Source organism: Monodelphis domestica, chromosome 4 (assembly GCF_027887165.1).
Source record: "Monodelphis domestica isolate mMonDom1 chromosome 4, mMonDom1.pri, whole genome shotgun sequence".
Lineage (NCBI taxonomy): Eukaryota > Metazoa > Chordata > Mammalia > Didelphimorphia > Didelphidae > Monodelphis > Monodelphis domestica.
The window spans coordinates 37882306-37899560 of record NC_077230.1 but is presented as its reverse complement, the minus strand read 5'-3'; the positions used below and the strand labels follow the sequence as shown (position 1 = coordinate 37899560).

The 17255-nt window shown below is 31.8% G+C and overlaps 2 protein-coding genes across 4 annotated transcripts in view; both read right to left on the bottom strand.

Moving 5' to 3' along the window:
• The window catches only part of LOC103102669 (uncharacterized), a 30135-nt gene extending 22006 nt beyond the window's left edge, over positions 1-8129 (bottom strand). For both annotated transcript variants that reach the window (XM_056793297.1, XM_056793298.1), the window contains exons 1-5: positions 8002-8129; positions 5844-5964; positions 4004-4111; positions 3413-3518; positions 1533-1615 (exon numbers count right to left, since the gene is read on the bottom strand). In XM_056793297.1, the coding sequence (XP_056649275.1) occupies positions 1533-1615; positions 3413-3518; positions 4004-4111; positions 5844-5964; positions 8002-8056 (473 nt within the window). In that variant the 5' untranslated portion in view covers positions 8057-8129. The remainder of the gene's footprint in view (positions 1-1532; positions 1616-3412; positions 3519-4003; positions 4112-5843; positions 5965-8001) is intronic.
• Positions 1-17255, bottom strand: part of LOC103098389 (uncharacterized) — a 166181-nt gene that overhangs the window by 100434 nt on the left and 48492 nt on the right. The gene's annotated exons all lie outside the window — the stretch shown is intronic.

The window sequence follows — 17255 nt, the reverse complement described above, 5'->3', positions numbered from 1 at the left end:
AATAAATTCTGACTCAAGTTGTAATAAGTACTGGCAATCACATAATTTCATATAATCATCATCCAACCACTAATTTTAAACTTTACAACCCTTTGTCACTGTTATACTTCTTTGGGAAATTCCTATTCCTATTTGATATCACAGGCACACAGCTGAGTTATATTTTACTCTTTTCTCTAGGTAATCCAACTCAAAATGTGAATATTAATGGCAGCAAGGATAGGTAGGTTGGCACACTGGATGTGTCAAGCCTAGAGTAAGGAAAGTCTCATCTTTTAAGTTAAAATTCAGTCATCAAATCAAACACTTATTAACTGTGTAACACTAGGCAAGTCACTTAATCATGTTTGCCTCAGTTTCCTCACCTGTTAAATGAGCTAGAGGAGGAAATAGCAAACCACTCTAGTATTTTTGCCAAGAAAACTCAGAAGAGTGTCCTAGGAAGAATTATACAACTGAACAACAATATGACAATAAGTTGTGACTCTAGGAAACTACACTGTCTTGACTTTGCATCTATCTTGGAGTGACCATTGATATTTGAAAAAATTCATCCTTCTCTATGTTCAATAATTCTAGAAAGCAATGAGTGCAAAAAGCTCTGAATTTTTCACTAAAACAGTGTCAATATTTAAGAAGTCCTGGAGAGATACAATCAGAACTGGACATTATCACTAGATGTATGAAGAGTCTAAAATATATTGTGCATTTGAAGAAACCTAGGGAGTTTCATGCTTGATTCAACACTTTTAGTAACCTAAGGAACAATCATCATGCTGAGGAGACTCTAGCCTTTTTGTGCTATTTATGTTGAACATGAATTTACATAATAGGGAGTCAGTGAAACACTCTAAAATAACATTTTTAAATCTATTCTTCTGCCTAACAGTTTTTGCTTATCCATTGCTCTCTCTAGACCTTTTTTTGTCTTGATTCACAAAAAATATATTCTCATGAACAGCTAATTGGCTGAGTGGATAGAGAGATTCTGGAGATGGGAGGTCCTGCATTCAAATCTGGCCTCAGGTTCTTCTTTGCTATGTGACCCTGGGCTGGTCTTTTGACCCCAATGCCTAGCTCTTACTGCTCTTATGCTTTGGAACTGACACTTAGCTTCAATTATAGGACAGAAGGTAAAGTTTAAAAAAACATTCTTTTTGTTTTTGTTTTTATCTGTTCTATTTGCTTTACATCAAAGTTTATCAAGATGTTTCCAGATTTCTTCTATTCCTGATATTTACTTATTTTAATGCACTATATTATTTCATTCTATATATTTATAAGCCAGAAATGATGAGGCCATTCCTCATCAGGAAAATATTATCCAAAAAACCCACTGAATATATACATTTTTTAAATTGAGTCTCCAATTTGGAAATCTTCCCAGTAAATGGAATTTAGAGGCAAAAGCATATTCTTATTTTATTATTAACCTTTCACTAAGTTTTGTCTAAAAAAACCACTAGTTTACATACTCAATAAAAGCTTATATATCTATATATCTATATATCTATATATATGTATATATATACCTGGCCATCCAGTACCATGGTACTCTTGGACTTCTACAAATACTTGCTTGTCCTCTCACAATAGTGATATCTCCAATTTTTTCCTTTAAATGGAGAAAATGTTTAGAAAGTGTAATTACAATATAGGCCTAAAGCTAAGAAATCTCAAGAATATGCTTAAAATAAACAAACAAAATCCACTCTCCTAATGTGCTAATGTTTAAAGATTTCATAATTGGATAGGAAAGAGGTTTTAAGGAGGCAGTAGTAAATACTTTTATACTTTTTGCAAAATGAAATATATACCAATATACCCATATACACACTTTTAAAGATTAAATATATACTTTGATCTTTCTTCCAAAGACATTATCATTATTAGAGGACAGATGGTCATTTCAAAATTATAGTAAAACATTTTAAACAGTTTGCCAAAACATCTAGCTAAATAGCACAGAATAAAAAGCAAGAGCCTGCTTATGCATCAGCATAACAACATGAGCAACTAATTCAATCATAATTTCTTAAGCATCTAAAAAGTGCAAGCCCGTGTGTTGTCCTAGGGATATAAAGATAAAACATTCCTTCACCTCCAGGGGCTTACAGATTGGTAGACCAGCATTTTGGGGAAAGCCTTAGAGATAGGATACAGAAAGACATAAAAAAAAGATTGTTAGTCAGAGATTGTTGTGAAAAGGAATCTTAATGGAAATGTTAAAAACAAGAATAATAAAAGAGGTCTAAAATTAACAGGTCCTCAGACTGAACCTTCAAAATTAATAAAATTATTCAGGATTACTTGACAATAATTGAGAGTTCATAAAATATTCTACCATGAGGAAGTCCCAGAAGATAATTAAATCAGCAATCCAGGGGTTCAAAAACCCAAAAACAAAAATGAGAGAGGAAGGATTCTGTATTCTGGAAGGCCTGAGAAAAACTGGAAATCATGTGATACAAATGAAGGTTTGAATAGGAAAGGGCTATATAATTTACCATAATGAATTCAAGTTGCATATACAACCTTAATATCAACCAATATCCATACAGCATTCAAAATTAGAAAAACAACAGGAATAAGACCTCTTACACCAATATTTGTGAGGCATATTGATGGTAAAAAACTAGGGGGTTTGTGATCATAATAAAAGAAAAAATAGAAATTTTGCACTACTGAGAAAGATTTAACATGAACAAAATCAATGCAACTAGAATAGAAGTGAAACCCCAAAGTCATCAAAGGCAGGAAATCAAGGGAATATGTGTACACTTACACATTCTTTGTCTGAATACAAAGTGTCCGTTAATTTGGGAAAACCTGAACAAATGCTGTGATATATTATGTAATGAGATATTATTAAGTTTTTGAAATTAACAATAAGAATTCTACAAGACATTAAAAAAACCCATATTAAATAATGTAAAGTAAGCAGAAACAGAAGGCTCTTTAAAACTAAGGTAAATTAAAGCAGCATTAAAAGATTGCCATCCTCTGACTAATTGTAATGGAAAATCTTAGACTGGGACAAAAGCTAGAGATATAAAAATATACATATACATACACACATGTATATATCTCCGTTGTTCAGAAAGGAGCAAAAACTATCAGATTCAGTTGCTGTATTTATTGCTCAGTTTTGCTTAATTCATTCTCTATACTACAAATGATAATTCAGTGGTGAAGGTTGAAGTGCATCAGAGAAGATTAGAATGTAAATCTCAGAGACATTGATAAAATTTCATAAAAGAGCAACAATAAAAAAGTATGTAATAAATTAAGATGAAGTTACTGAAGAGTAGGAAAGGAAACGTTTTAAAGAACAAATATTTTATTTTAATATTATGATAAAAAAAGAAAGAATTTTGCGTTTCTGCATTTTTTTATTTGGTTCACATAATACCTGTACTATGAGCGAATCCATAAAATATTTCTTCCTTTCCTCTGACAACTCAAGGAGTTCGATAAGTTCTGACTTCACTTCAGGTGGTTCGCGGCCAATTTCAATCCTAGGTACAAAATATCCACATTTAATTTATGTACTTTGGATTAAGACATAGCCATGCAAAAAGTGGAATGGGGAAATTCAGCTAAGCTTTCATTCTTACAAAAACAAAACAAAACAAAACAAAACAAAACAAAACAAAACAAAAAAACCTCTTCAGGTTCAAGGAGCATTATTTGCCAAGAAAATAAAAATTCATTAACTAAAAATAAATGCAAATGAAAATCAAGGATTTGCTTGAGATGTGATAGAGTATTCAGAAAGAAAGGTGCAAATGGGTCCTAAAATGTCTTGTGAACTGCTGAACAGAAAAAAAGAGGGTCATTTCCTAGCAAAAGAAGACAAAAAGAGAAATTATTTAAACATGTTAATTAGGCTTTCTTTCTCCCCAATTTTTCTGTTTGAACACATTGCTAAAGAAATTTCCAAATCAAAAACAATGATCTAGCAATCTATGCATCTTAAAGAAATGTGGGAAAATTTACTTACTTGAAAGGAGAATTGTTCATTTTTTTAAAAGTAGAGACGATTTCTGCTTCATCCAATCCAATTAGATTGATGTCACCTATTTTAATAATCTGGTCATATACACGGATACTGAAAAATAGAATTGCATAGTAATTAAAATTACATTGAAGATTTTATGACCTAAAAGTCCAATGCATGTGTATGATTAGAAGATATGGTACTAATTTAAGAGATAGACTTCAATGACTCATCATACCATTACTATAATGGTTGCCACTTACAAATTTTTCAGTCACCACTTTTCTACAAATTAATCAGAGGACTTAGAGGGCTGGTGTGTCTCAATAATTTCATTACCCTGCAGCCTGTCTGGGGATTCTTCCCTGGATTTTTTTTAAGTGGGCTTCAAGGATGATTAGTGTTCATAACTGAGTCTGTACTCCAAGCCTTTCCAGCTGGCTAAGTCTCAATAATGAAATGAGATTGAAAAAGGAAGGGACTTTGGCAGATCTTGGAAAACACAGTGAGAAGGATCCAAGAGAAATCATCCACAAACACAGATGCCCTCCTACAAACAATTATCAGAGTATTGTTTCAATTTTAATATTCTTCAGAAAGTCAATAGGATCTGCAGAAACTAAAACAAATGATTCTTCTGAGGTATCAGACAATGCACCCACTGACTGAAGACTGAGTAAGGAGACGATAATTCAGAAGGAAACTTCTAGTTGATATTTTTATTGTAGAGACCTTGGGTGATAATAAACAGATAAATGTCATCATAGAAACTGAGGAAAAGAAAACAACTTTGGGAGGTTAAGAGGAGAAAATTTTCACCATTTATCTGGGATATTCAGGATAGGCATCTAAAGAAATCAATTCTGTTACAATCTTGGAAGCAGGAACAAATTCTAAAACCATCTGGGCTAAGTGAGTTGGGGATGAAGAAGTAATGAGCCTCAGGCTTTGAAACAGAAAGCCTGATGGCGTTTTTTTGCTTTCAGTTCTATGTAACAGAGTGTCATCTCAGGAAGAATTCTATTTTAAAGTCCAAAATTACATCATGAGCAAGGACATAGAGGGTACCATTTGACCTCAGTTGCATAGTAAATTCTTACAAGGTTAAACTTATGATTTGGCAACCTTTTTGCATTTCTTATTTTTTTCCTTTCTCAAGGATTCACTTTGGGCAGTTTATAGTAATATTTTAAATGTATATTCCTACATTCCTATATCTCGGAGGCCCTCTCTCAATTCAGGAATTATTTTATTGTATAGTCAAATTTCAATAATCTCTGAAGATAGTTGCCAGTGTCTCATAGATACCATTTTTTCTAATACAACCAAAGTATCCCCCACACCCAGATTTTCTCACATTTATTTAGTATAGATCTTTTCTGCACACAATAGTAATTTGTTTGTTGCCTAGTCAATTCAATTTTTCATTTCTCCAAATCAAGAACTATTTTCCCACTTTCTTTATATCCCTTCATGGAGAGCACAGGTTCTGGAATGGTATAGATTTATAAATACTTGTTAATTTGACCTGATTTGGAAATAGCTGGGCACATGTTTACAATGGGCTCATTATGGCAATTATTAAAGACCTTCTCAATGATCAAGAATAAAGTCACAGTTTACAGACCAAGTTGGAGTGGAATTATAGAATCTTTGTTTCCAAGCCAATTCCATTTCCTTACTAGCTTGGTCATGACAATATTTTTAAAGTTGATATTTCTGTATTTTTCAGAGATTTTATTTGTGTAGTCACTTTCCATGTTTACAATATTAACCCTTTTTAGAATGATGTTAAATCCTCCCTACAAAGTCAATTCTTATAAAATTACAAAACCAAACTCACCATCCAAGTTTGTGAACTGCACCTCCTTCAATAATTTCAGTTATAAAAACCCCTGGTTCCTTTCCATCCTCATCTGCTGGATCAAAGAAGATACAAGTACAAAGCCCCAGTTCGTTGTCACCTATAAATGCAAAAATAATAATAGTAATAATAATGAAAGCCTAAAACATCTGAAGCAACAGTAAGAATAAAATTTCCTCCCAGTACAGTTGGCCTGGTCACTCTAGCTTTGCACTGGAATTATAAGCCATCCACTTATACTTTACCGGTATCTTTTCCTTAATAATTAGCTATATATATCTGACTCTGTTTACAGTCTCCCCTAGACCAATGATTTTGCTGAACTTTCTACCTTTCAGCATATAAGCACATTAAAACATTTTTAATGATTAAAATTTTTTCTAAGGACATATGAAATCTATTTTAAGTTCCAAATTCTTTCCTACTCACCCTGGTCTCCAACCTCATTAAAAAGGTAAGCAATTTGATAAAGATTATACATATGCAGTCATGTAAAAAATATTTCCTTCCTTATTCATCATGTTGAGAAATAAAACATACCAGGAAAAAAGGAAAATAAAGTAAAAAAAAATATGTTTTGCTCTGCATTTAGATTCCATCACCTTTTCCACTGTAAGTGGATAACATTTTTCAGTTCTTCAGAACTGTCTTTCAATCTTTGTATTTCTGGGCATAGCAAAGTCATTTACAGTTGATCATTGCATAGTATTGCTGTTCATGCACCCAGTGTTCTGCTTCTGCTCCCTTCATTTTGCATCAGTTCATATAAGTGTTCCAGGTTTTTTGAAATCATCTTAATCATCATTTCATGTAGCACAATAATATTGTTGCAATCACATACCACAAATTTTTCAGCCATTTCACAATTGAATGTTATCCCTGAAATTTTAAGTTCTTCAACACAAAAAAGAACTGCCATAAATTATTTTGTACATATTAGGGACATTTTTTTTCATCTTTTAAAAATTTCTAATCTCTTTGGGATACTGTCTTAGTCATGATATTTCCAAGTCAAAGAATATGCACAATTGTATAGCTCCTTGAGCATATGTCCACATTGTTCTCTAGAATAGATGAATCAGTTCACAATTCCACCATCTGTACCTTAGTGTCTCAAATATTCCCCCATCACCTCCAACATTTTTCATTTTCCTTTCCTGTCTCGTTAAGAAAATTTGATAGGCATGAAAAGTAAGAGTTGTTTAAATTTGTATTCTTCATAGTGATTTAGTGCTTTTTTATGTGGCTAGAGACAGTTATTATTTCTTCATCTGAAAACTGATTATTCATATAATTTTAGCATCTATGAATTGGGGAACAACCTGTATTCTTTATAAAGTTGATCCAGTGCTCTATATCTTTGAGAAATGAGGCCTTATTCAGATCTTTAAATTTTTCCCCATTTTTCTTCTTTCCCTCTAGTCTTAGCTATATTGGTTTTGTGTGGAAAACTTTTAAAGGTAATGAAAATGATCCATTGCACCTCCTATAATGTTCTCTGTCCTTTATTTGATAATTCTTTTCCCCCTAATTTAAATCTGGCATTACCCTGAATGCATAAATCAAATGCCACTTTGACCTTATCTTGACACATGATGTGCGGCATTGGTCTACATCTAGTTTCTGCCAAAATGCTTTCTGGTTTTCTCAGCAGTTTTTGACCCAGTGAGTTCTTGACCCTAAAATATGGATTTTTGCATGTAAGAAACACATTACTAAAGTCATTTCTACTGTGCATATTGTGTGTACCTACTCTATTCCATGGATCCACTACTCTTTCTTCATCAATAATAGATTAGTTTGAAGATAAGTACTTTATAATAATACACTTTGATATTTGGTATGGTTAGATCATCTTCTATCATATTATTTTTCACTAAACAAGGACAAGAATATCAATGGAAATAGTGCCTTATTGCTATAACTCACCTTTCTGAAATTATTTTAAAAGTTATGATATCAAAAATATTTATCAGTTAAACTTACACTTCTTAATCTTCATTTGGGAATTATTCCTAATATTTTTAATATTTTCTAGATTTGATGTTTATTGATGTGAAAAACAAATTAATAAAAATAAAATTGATGAAAAATGGCATACATGTATGAAATAAGCAGTTTTATAGTTAAAGCTTACCTTTGTCTATTTGACAAGAAAATAAATCGAGGTTCTGGACTCTTCTTTGCATCATTTTTTCACAGAGAAGATTAAAAGCTATCAACAAGCTTCTTGAACAAGAAAATATTCGATCTTTACTTGAAAAAAATTAAAAAAATTTTAAGTGCATGGGCAACAAAATATAAATAATTTCAAAGTACAGTGGTGTATTAATTTTATTTAGAAAAATTAGTTTTCTTGATCAGTCTTTTGACATTAATTGATAAGCCCCTTAAAAATTCTTTTTATCTTAGTGTTCGACCCCAAGATACACAAGAATAATATTTCCTTTCACAATGTATCTCATATGTTCAAATTTACTCCTGTATGTTGATTAAATTTGAGGGGGAAAAATCAGCATTATACCTAATGGAAGGGGAGGAATTCTAAAGTTATATACAATTTTGCTATAGCCTAATTAATGTTTATGGTAAGTGGTACAAGGCACATTGACTAACATTCTTTTCTTTATATTCTAAAACCATCCTTTAATGTTAATTAAATATTAATATTAATTAATGGATTCTAATAATTAATGATCATTAATAAATTATTATCTTCAATTAATCAGAATTTATAATGTAATGGTTATATCCTATCCTATCCTATCATATTATTATATTTATACAACATAACACATTATATTATATTAATTTAATAATTACATAATCAATTATTGATTGATTATCATTACTAATTGTTATTAATTAATAATTGTTATTAATTGACTATTAATTCTCAACCATTAATTAATAATTGATGTGGATTACTTAAAATAATTAATTATTAAGAATCAATTATTAATTATTGTTAATTAATTAATAATAAATACTAAAGGATTATTAATTAATAATAATAAATTAGCAATGGTCATTAATTAGTAATAATATCAATCAATATTTAATGATTAATACTTTACTATTTTAATAAGTTAATAAATACTTTATTTAAATTGATTTAAAAGTTAAATTAAATAAATTAATAAATAAATAAAATTAAATTTAAAAATGAATAAAATATATTTATATATACATATATAAAAAGAAAATGTATTTAAAAATTAATAAATTAATTAGATATACTCTAAAATACAATAATTTAATAATCAATAATTAATATTAATCAATTATTAATTAGGGACATATACTAATTGATGATCATTATTAATTATTATTTTCCACAATCATTATTATTTAATATTAAACAATTATTTATTAAGGATAAATTGATGATCATCAATAATCTGATAATATTAATTATTAAAAATTATCAAATAATAATTGGTTAACATTAATTCATGAAATAAATCAATATTTGTTTGATGTAATTAATAATAATGACTATAAAATAATTAATATCAATCATCATTAATCAATAATTACTTAAAATCACTTAATAAATACTATGAATAATAATCATGATCAATTATTAATTAATGACCATCCATTAAATTCACTTAATATAATTAGTAATCAATGATCATGAATAGATTCATTAATGATCATTAAATATTAATTGATTAAGTTTAATTATTAATCAATGTTGATTAATAAATAATTGTTTAATATTAATGATTGTTAAAATAATAATCATTGCCAGTTATTAATTAATTATCATCAATTAATTATTGTCACTAATTAATAAATAATATTATATTGTATTTATTATTTTAATAAATAATTAAATTAAATTAACTTTAAAAATTAAATTAATGAATTTATAAGTTATATTAAAATTAACAATTTAATAAATAATATATAAAAATATAAAAATAAAATTTATTAAAAATAAATAAATTAATTAAATGTATATAAATAAAAATAAAATAATTCAATAATTTAGTGATTTATAATAAATAATTTATATTAACCAATTATTAAATTTTTATTATTAAACATTGATGATCATTAATTAATCAATTATTAATTAGTGACAATTACTAATTGATGATCATTAATTAATAATTGATATTAATTGGATATAATCTTTATATTCAGACTTATATATATTTATTTAAATGTAATACATACATATAGATTGGTTTCTGTTTCTAAATATTTATATAAAGATGAATTTCCACGATTTATCCCACTCCTTCTTTCCCCAATATTCTTATATTTTTTCACTAGAGGACTGACCAAAATTGTGAAAATCATATGAAACAGAAAACATGAAATAATGTTTAAAAGTTAAAAAGAAAAAGAATTAAAATAAAAAAGAAAACACTTTAGAAGATATTGGTTAGGATATATTTTCCCCCTGGAACCTGCCATAGTATATTATAATATTTATAGATTCCTCAATAATCTTCAATTCCTTTGAAAATGGACAAAATCTCTGAGATCCCCTTTAGAATTCTGTTTATCAATATTTTTTAAAAATTTATAAATCAAAAATCACCAATTCCATATCAAACCATTCCACAACAAAAAGAAATCCCCAGCAACTACTCTAAAACAAATAATTCCACAATTTATCAAACTGCCACCCTTCCAACCCTTAACACATCCTACCTCCTTGGTTTCCTTTGCAGGAATGACCTCCCCAGTCTCCTCCCTTTATTTATAATCCTCCTGATTCCTTGGTAACCTGACAGTTGTTCTATGTTCTATGATCTCTTATTGGCTGTTGAGTGTTTGGCCCTCTTAAGGGAACCACCAGTCATTTCTTTTGAATCAACTCTTCAGTTGCCTTGAAACTCAGAATGGTCAGCCAGCAGTCAAAAAGCAGCAGTAAAAGTTAACAGATACCTCAGCTTAGGCCTACCAATCTTTCCATTTTACCACCTTTATACATTTAATATTTAGACTTCTTTTTCTTTCTTGAGACTTACATAATTTTACTTCCTAAGTTTCAAAACAAGCTCCCCTAGCAACGAGTGTGTAAACAATTCCATTTATCAATCCAGTTAGCCAACAAGTATTTATGGTGGGCACTGAGCTTGAGAGAAACAACCAGCCCTCAAGGAGGATAATATGGCTTAGTCCAGAGGTAGCAAGAACAGAACTGTCTCTGCTTCCTCAGACATATCATATATATAGAAATATGTGTTCTTACAAATTCATGGACTCCTTTTTCTGGCATTCTTTAGAATCTGCTGTTATTGTTTCCCCACAGGTGACTGGGTAAGTTTCTAGGGAACATTTTTCTCATGTTAGCTTCAGTTCCTCAGAAACCATCTAAAAGAATTTATGAGTTTCAGGGATACTTGGATGACTGGAATCATTCATGTAACTCATCAAAAGAAAAGTAACTTTTTTCAATTTTCTTTCAAGAATGAACCAGTTTGGAGGCAGTTGGGTGACTCGGTGAATTGAGAGCCAAGTCCTGGGTTCAAATGTGGCCGCAGACACTTCCTAGCTTGGTCACCCTGGGCAAGAAGCTTAAACCCCATTGACTAGCCCTTACCACTCTTCTGCTGTGGAAACTATACACAGCATTGATTCTAAATGAGAAGGTAAGGGTTTTTTGTTTGTTTTATTTTTTAAGTGAACCAGGGCTTTTAAACTAAGGCTCTTGTAACTATGTAAAATTAAAAAGAATAAAAACCTTTTATGTATATGTGAAAAGTGTTGAGAAAAAGATTTTTTAAAGGAATTTTTTAATGTAATCAACTCAGGAACCCAAACCACTCTCACGTTTCCACATAGCTCCACTCCCAACAGCTAATGTGAATTATTGCTGACATCAAAAAGCATGTTTTCTCTAGCTCTATGACAGCAGCAGTAGGCAGAGTGGTGAAGGAAGATCAGTCCTGATCAGAGGACAGTGAAAAAGAAGTATATTGGGGTGGGTTGTTTTTTTTTTTTTTTGGTTCTCCAAATATTTGGACTTTAATCTTTGGGTGTTGAGATTGTGGTAAGCTTTCCAGATCCCAGTCTGGAATTTTTGGTAGGTAATGCCTCTCTAAATTATACCATTGTCCTATAAACATCTGATATTCAGTATTTCCAAAGCTGAAATTCTTATTTTCTAATCAGAAAATCTCCCCTCTTCCTCTTCTCTCTCTCACTATTTCATCACCCTGCCTCACCAAATATTGTCTTCTTCACAGGCTCAGTCCATCATTCCTCCTCCATCCAGCCAGTTGCCAAAGCTTATCTGTGGAGACGTTTCCAACATTTCTCTCTAACATGGCCTGCCCTTCTGTCACACAAAACTTCTTAGCAGGTCTTTCTCCCCTGAAGCCTGCATTATTGCTGCAAAATCTGCCATAACCTTCCCTAATCCAGTACTTCCAGCATTGAGCTTTCAAAGAGAGGTATAACTATGTCACTTTATGTCTGTCTTTCTACACAGTAGTCTGTAAAGATTTCCTATCTCCTCCTAGATTTAGTATTAAATATTGTTTGCAATTGAAAATGATTCAAAACACACACACACACACACACACACACACACACACACACAAAGCTGCCACCTTAACTTCTTATTAAACTTACCTTTGTGACAGAATTTATTCACATGTAAAAGGGAATCAGGCATTCATGAATCTCCTATTGTTTTAGTCCTGTTGAACTGAAATTTGATTCTTCTTCCTAGGCCACATCATGCCTACAGAAGTCGGTCCCTTTAGAAATACACAAGTCCCTATCTCTGGCTTTAGCCTTTAGAATAAAACTGTCATTGTGTTCTCAGGTTTGTCCTTACTTTCAGCAGCAGCAGTCAAGGGAGATCTTCCCGTAGACTATTATTCTCATGGACATTCTCAGATCCCAAGAAATTATCTTGGATCATTTACATTTCCATATGCACTAGGGAAACTTAGATGATACATATGATCCTCTAAACCAAGTAACTTTTCCTATTTTCTTTCCTAGTGCACATGGCTCCTTCAGGCCACAGGTCTAAAAACAAAACTAAAACAAATGATCCTTGTGTCTATTAAAAGCTTATAGTAAGAATTAAAAAACAAAAAGATTCTAAAGCTAAATAGCTCAAGGGTGCTAAAGCGTATAGTCCATGCATGTTTCTATAGTTCCTCACTCTTTACAACTATTGCTTCATGTTGTCGATGTCCTAAAGCACGTTTTTCTTTTATCTCTTTGGGAGCAGAAGTGGGCAGAGTTGTTAAAGAGTATTGTCCTGGGAGAGGACAACAAAAGGACCTCGTTGGCCATTGGTTTTCAAAGTGGCTCCAGTGAAAGTGGGATAGTTTTTAACTTTTTTTCTTGTTTCCATTTGGGAATTTTTGGTTGGTCCCATATATATCAGAAACTCAATATTTATAAAAACAGAACATGTCTTCCTCTCCTTTCAGTCCTCCCTCTCAAAAAATAATCTAAATTATTCCCTCTTTCTAAATTCTCTCATTGTTGAGGGCACTGCCATGCTCCCAGTGCCCCAGAATCACAACCTAACCCAGCCTGCACTCCTCATATCCAATCAGTTGCCAAGCATGCCAGTTGATTTGTCCTTTGTAACATATCTCCTTCATGCCTTTTCCTTTTCTGACACACTGCCCAAACCCTAGAGGAAGTCTTCTACTGCTGCAATAAGCTGCTGGTTGTTCTACCTGCCACAAGCCTCTCTTCCCCTCCAGTGCATCCTAGTAATCCTGCAGAGTACCCTTCTCCTCATGTCTGCCTTTCTTCATAAGCCCCAGAGATCCCCTAATTCCTCCAAGGTTATCTATGAAATATTATTGGATGTAGAAAAGACTTGTAGCATCCCACCCATGTGTACCTTTACAGACTTACTCTTCTTAGATCCTAACTCTCCAGTCCTACCCAAAAGCTCTTGTCACTCAAATGTTTTTGTCTTCTAGTGATTCTGGTCCATTTCTTGTCCTTAAAAGAAGATGATTCATCAACTGACTAAGCATTTTTCTTGGCTGTCTCCCCATGCCTAGAATGATTTCCCCCTCATCTCTGCCTGCAGATCTCCCCAACTTCAGCATGCAGCTTCACAAACCCACTTTGAAATGCACCTTCTGCAGGATCCCTTCTATCTGTTGATTGACTTCAAACTCATGCTCTCAGCAGCTTGTTTATGTGAAATTTTTAAATATTGTGTCCCCCAATAATCTTTGAGCACTTCACCTCTAGGAACTGTCTTTGACCTTCCTTCCTGGCCCCAGTGTTTATCACTGTTCCTGTCAAGTTAGTAGTCACTTAATAACGGTTTATTGGCTGGCTGACTGATTGACAAATAGAACTATTAAATCTATTTCGTAGCTTGAAATCTTACTGGAAATACTGCCTCAGTTGCTTGGTTGATTTGCCTGTACTTTTTAAAGTAAGTATCATCAACAAATGGATCTAATATTTTCTCCTCTACAATTTATTTAATATCCTTAAATCTTTTTATCTCTCCTTAAGGCGTTAATAACTAATATGGAATTATGTAAGATAAAATATACTAGATCAACTTCACCTTTGAATTCCTCATACTGAACAACTAATTTTCTAGTATTTCCTTATGTCAAACCTGCCAACTCCTATTAAGATACTGTTTAACCTTTTTTTTTCCAAAAATAGTAAACTTTTGCTCCATAGAGTTTTTTTTTACTTTGCCAAAGACTTAAAATATTGGTTGAGATAAATGTGATTTGGGTATCTCATTTAAAATATTTTAATCATATAAATTGTTTTCCAAATGTCAATTTTTTATATCTCAGGTACATATCCAAATCAAATCATTTTCAATGCTTTTGGGGGTTAAATTGCTATAGCTTTCCCCCCAAGAATTTAATTGAAATTTTTAAAAATCAGTATGTATGAATAGTATTAATTAGTCTATAACTTACTTGCTTCATCATTCCTAAAGTTACCTGGAAAAACTATATTTTCTGAAAAAAAATTGGAAAATGAGGGGATGCCCTTCAATTGGGGAATGGCTGAACAAATTGTGGTATATGTTGGTGATGGAATACTATTGTGCAAAAAGGAATAATAAAGTGGAGGAATTCCATGGAGACTGGAACAACCTCCAGGAAGTGATGCAGAGCGAGAGGAGCAGAACCAGGAGAACATTGTACACAGAGACTAATACACTGTGGTGTAATCGAATGTAATGGACTTCTCCATTGCTGGTGGTGTAATGGCCCGAAACAATCTGCAGGGATCTAGGAGAAAAAACACTATTCATAAGCAAAGGATAAACTATGGGAGTGGAAACACCAAGGAAAAGCAAATTCCTGACTACAGCAGTTGAGGGGACATGACAGAGGACAGACAGACTCTAAACGAAACTCTAATGCAAATATTGACAACATGGAAATGGGTTCGAATCAAGAACACATGTGACACCCAGTGGAATCACGTGTCGGCTATGGGGGGTGGGGGGAGGAAAAGAAAATGATCTTTGTCCTTAATGAATAGTGCTTGGAAATGATCAAATAAAATATTTTTTAAAAATCAGTATGTATGAATAGCATTAATTAGTCTATAACTTACTTGCTTCATAATTCCTAAAGTTACCTGGAAAAACTATATTTTCTGAAAAAAATTCATATGGAAAAAAATGATCTCTTTTTGAAATAATAATTTTTTGTTACTTTCTCCAGAGATCAGTTCTCTTTTCTGAGTTAGTTTGTTTCAGATTTGTAAAGAGTATTACATACATTTGGATCATTTATGTGGTTACTGGTAGGTAATGTGTCTCTTGGGTTTTCATTTGTTTTGGCAGGAAACAAAGGTAATCTGGGATACAACCAAGCAATATCAAGGAGATATAGGGATGATTTTTATGGCTTCTGACATTCCTGTTCTTGTTTCTTATTCAATTTCACATTTTATTCCACATCACTTGGTTTGTTAGGGCTCAAGATCTAACATTTTTTCTGGCACTTTTGAAGAATCAGTTTTTCATTTTGTTTACCACTTTGTGGAACATTTTGTTTCTCTGTGTCTTTTCTAATTAAAAGTTTTTGTACATGTTAGGTTTAGCTAACATGTGTATTGATTTTCTATTTTTAATGTGCTGTCCACTTACTTAATCTTAACTCTCTGTCAATTTTAGGACATAATTTTTTCAGTGAGAATCATCCAAGCATCATCAATGCAGAAATTTTGCTATGCTATTTTATTATCATCATTATCCATCACCCTATACTTAAATCATATAATTTGTTGTTTGAGGGGCCTCCCTTTATTGTGTACTTTGCTTATAGTCCTTTAATTATTATTTTGATTGTGTTATGGTGTCATAAAGGAAGTTATGTTAGAAATTGCTGAATCCCAACTACAAAAACAATGCTTTCAATTCACATATGAAGAAACTAAAAACCAAGGAGATAGTTCATTGTAACAGATAGTAAACAAGCTTCAGATACAACATTTGGACCCAGGCATACAGTACATAGAACAATCATTGTTTTCAATATGTCCTGTTCCCTTGTTGTTTTCATTATTGAATTATTCTAAGAAACAGAGAAAGACAGAGGCAGAAATAGACACTGACAGAGGCATGGAGACATTCTTGATAAGATGAGAGCTAGAAACAATCAACTAGTGTAGTTGCTTTCATTTTAGAGATGACTTTACTGACTCTCAGAGGTATTCACTAAAATGTTTAAAACTGCATATACTTAAAACAAATTGCAGACCTCTTAATTATTTGTCAAAGAATTATTCTATAAGGTTACTGTCCTCTATGTATATTTAACAATTTAGTTGTAGTTCCTGAAAATTTTTTACAATTTGAACCATTTTTCTGAAAAAACAATATATAATGTCAATGAGTCATGAAAGTTTTATGAGATTGCAGCTCTTTTTTTCTTTTTCTATGATTATAATTCTACTGATTGGTTTTTGTTATTTGGGCAACAAACGTTGATATTCTTTTTTCTGACCCAATTCTATGTGGATTGAGGTAAATCAACTTTCTCTCCTAATGGAAGGTAGGCATCAAAGAGCAGACAGAGTTTTTATTTTCAAAATTGCATAGTGAATTAATTGGGGATATACATCATGGTAATTATTCTCTAAAGTATACACAACATAAGAATTGGTAGACAAAGGCTGAAAAGCCTAGGACCAAAGATAAAAAAGGAATCCAGAGTGCAACAAACAGGATGCTCTTTTTCAGGCTAAGGCAGAAATGAGTGAATGAATGATCATCTTTGGAACACCTTGATCAGTGGTCCACCAAAATCTCTTGGCTTATATGGTCATTCCATCCATCACTGCTCCTCAGTAAATGTGTGCTAGATTCATGGCAGAAGAATCAGAGGTTTCAAGGGAGGGACAAGCATTTCTTCTGGTAGGTCTAATTAGTTTCATACCTCTCAT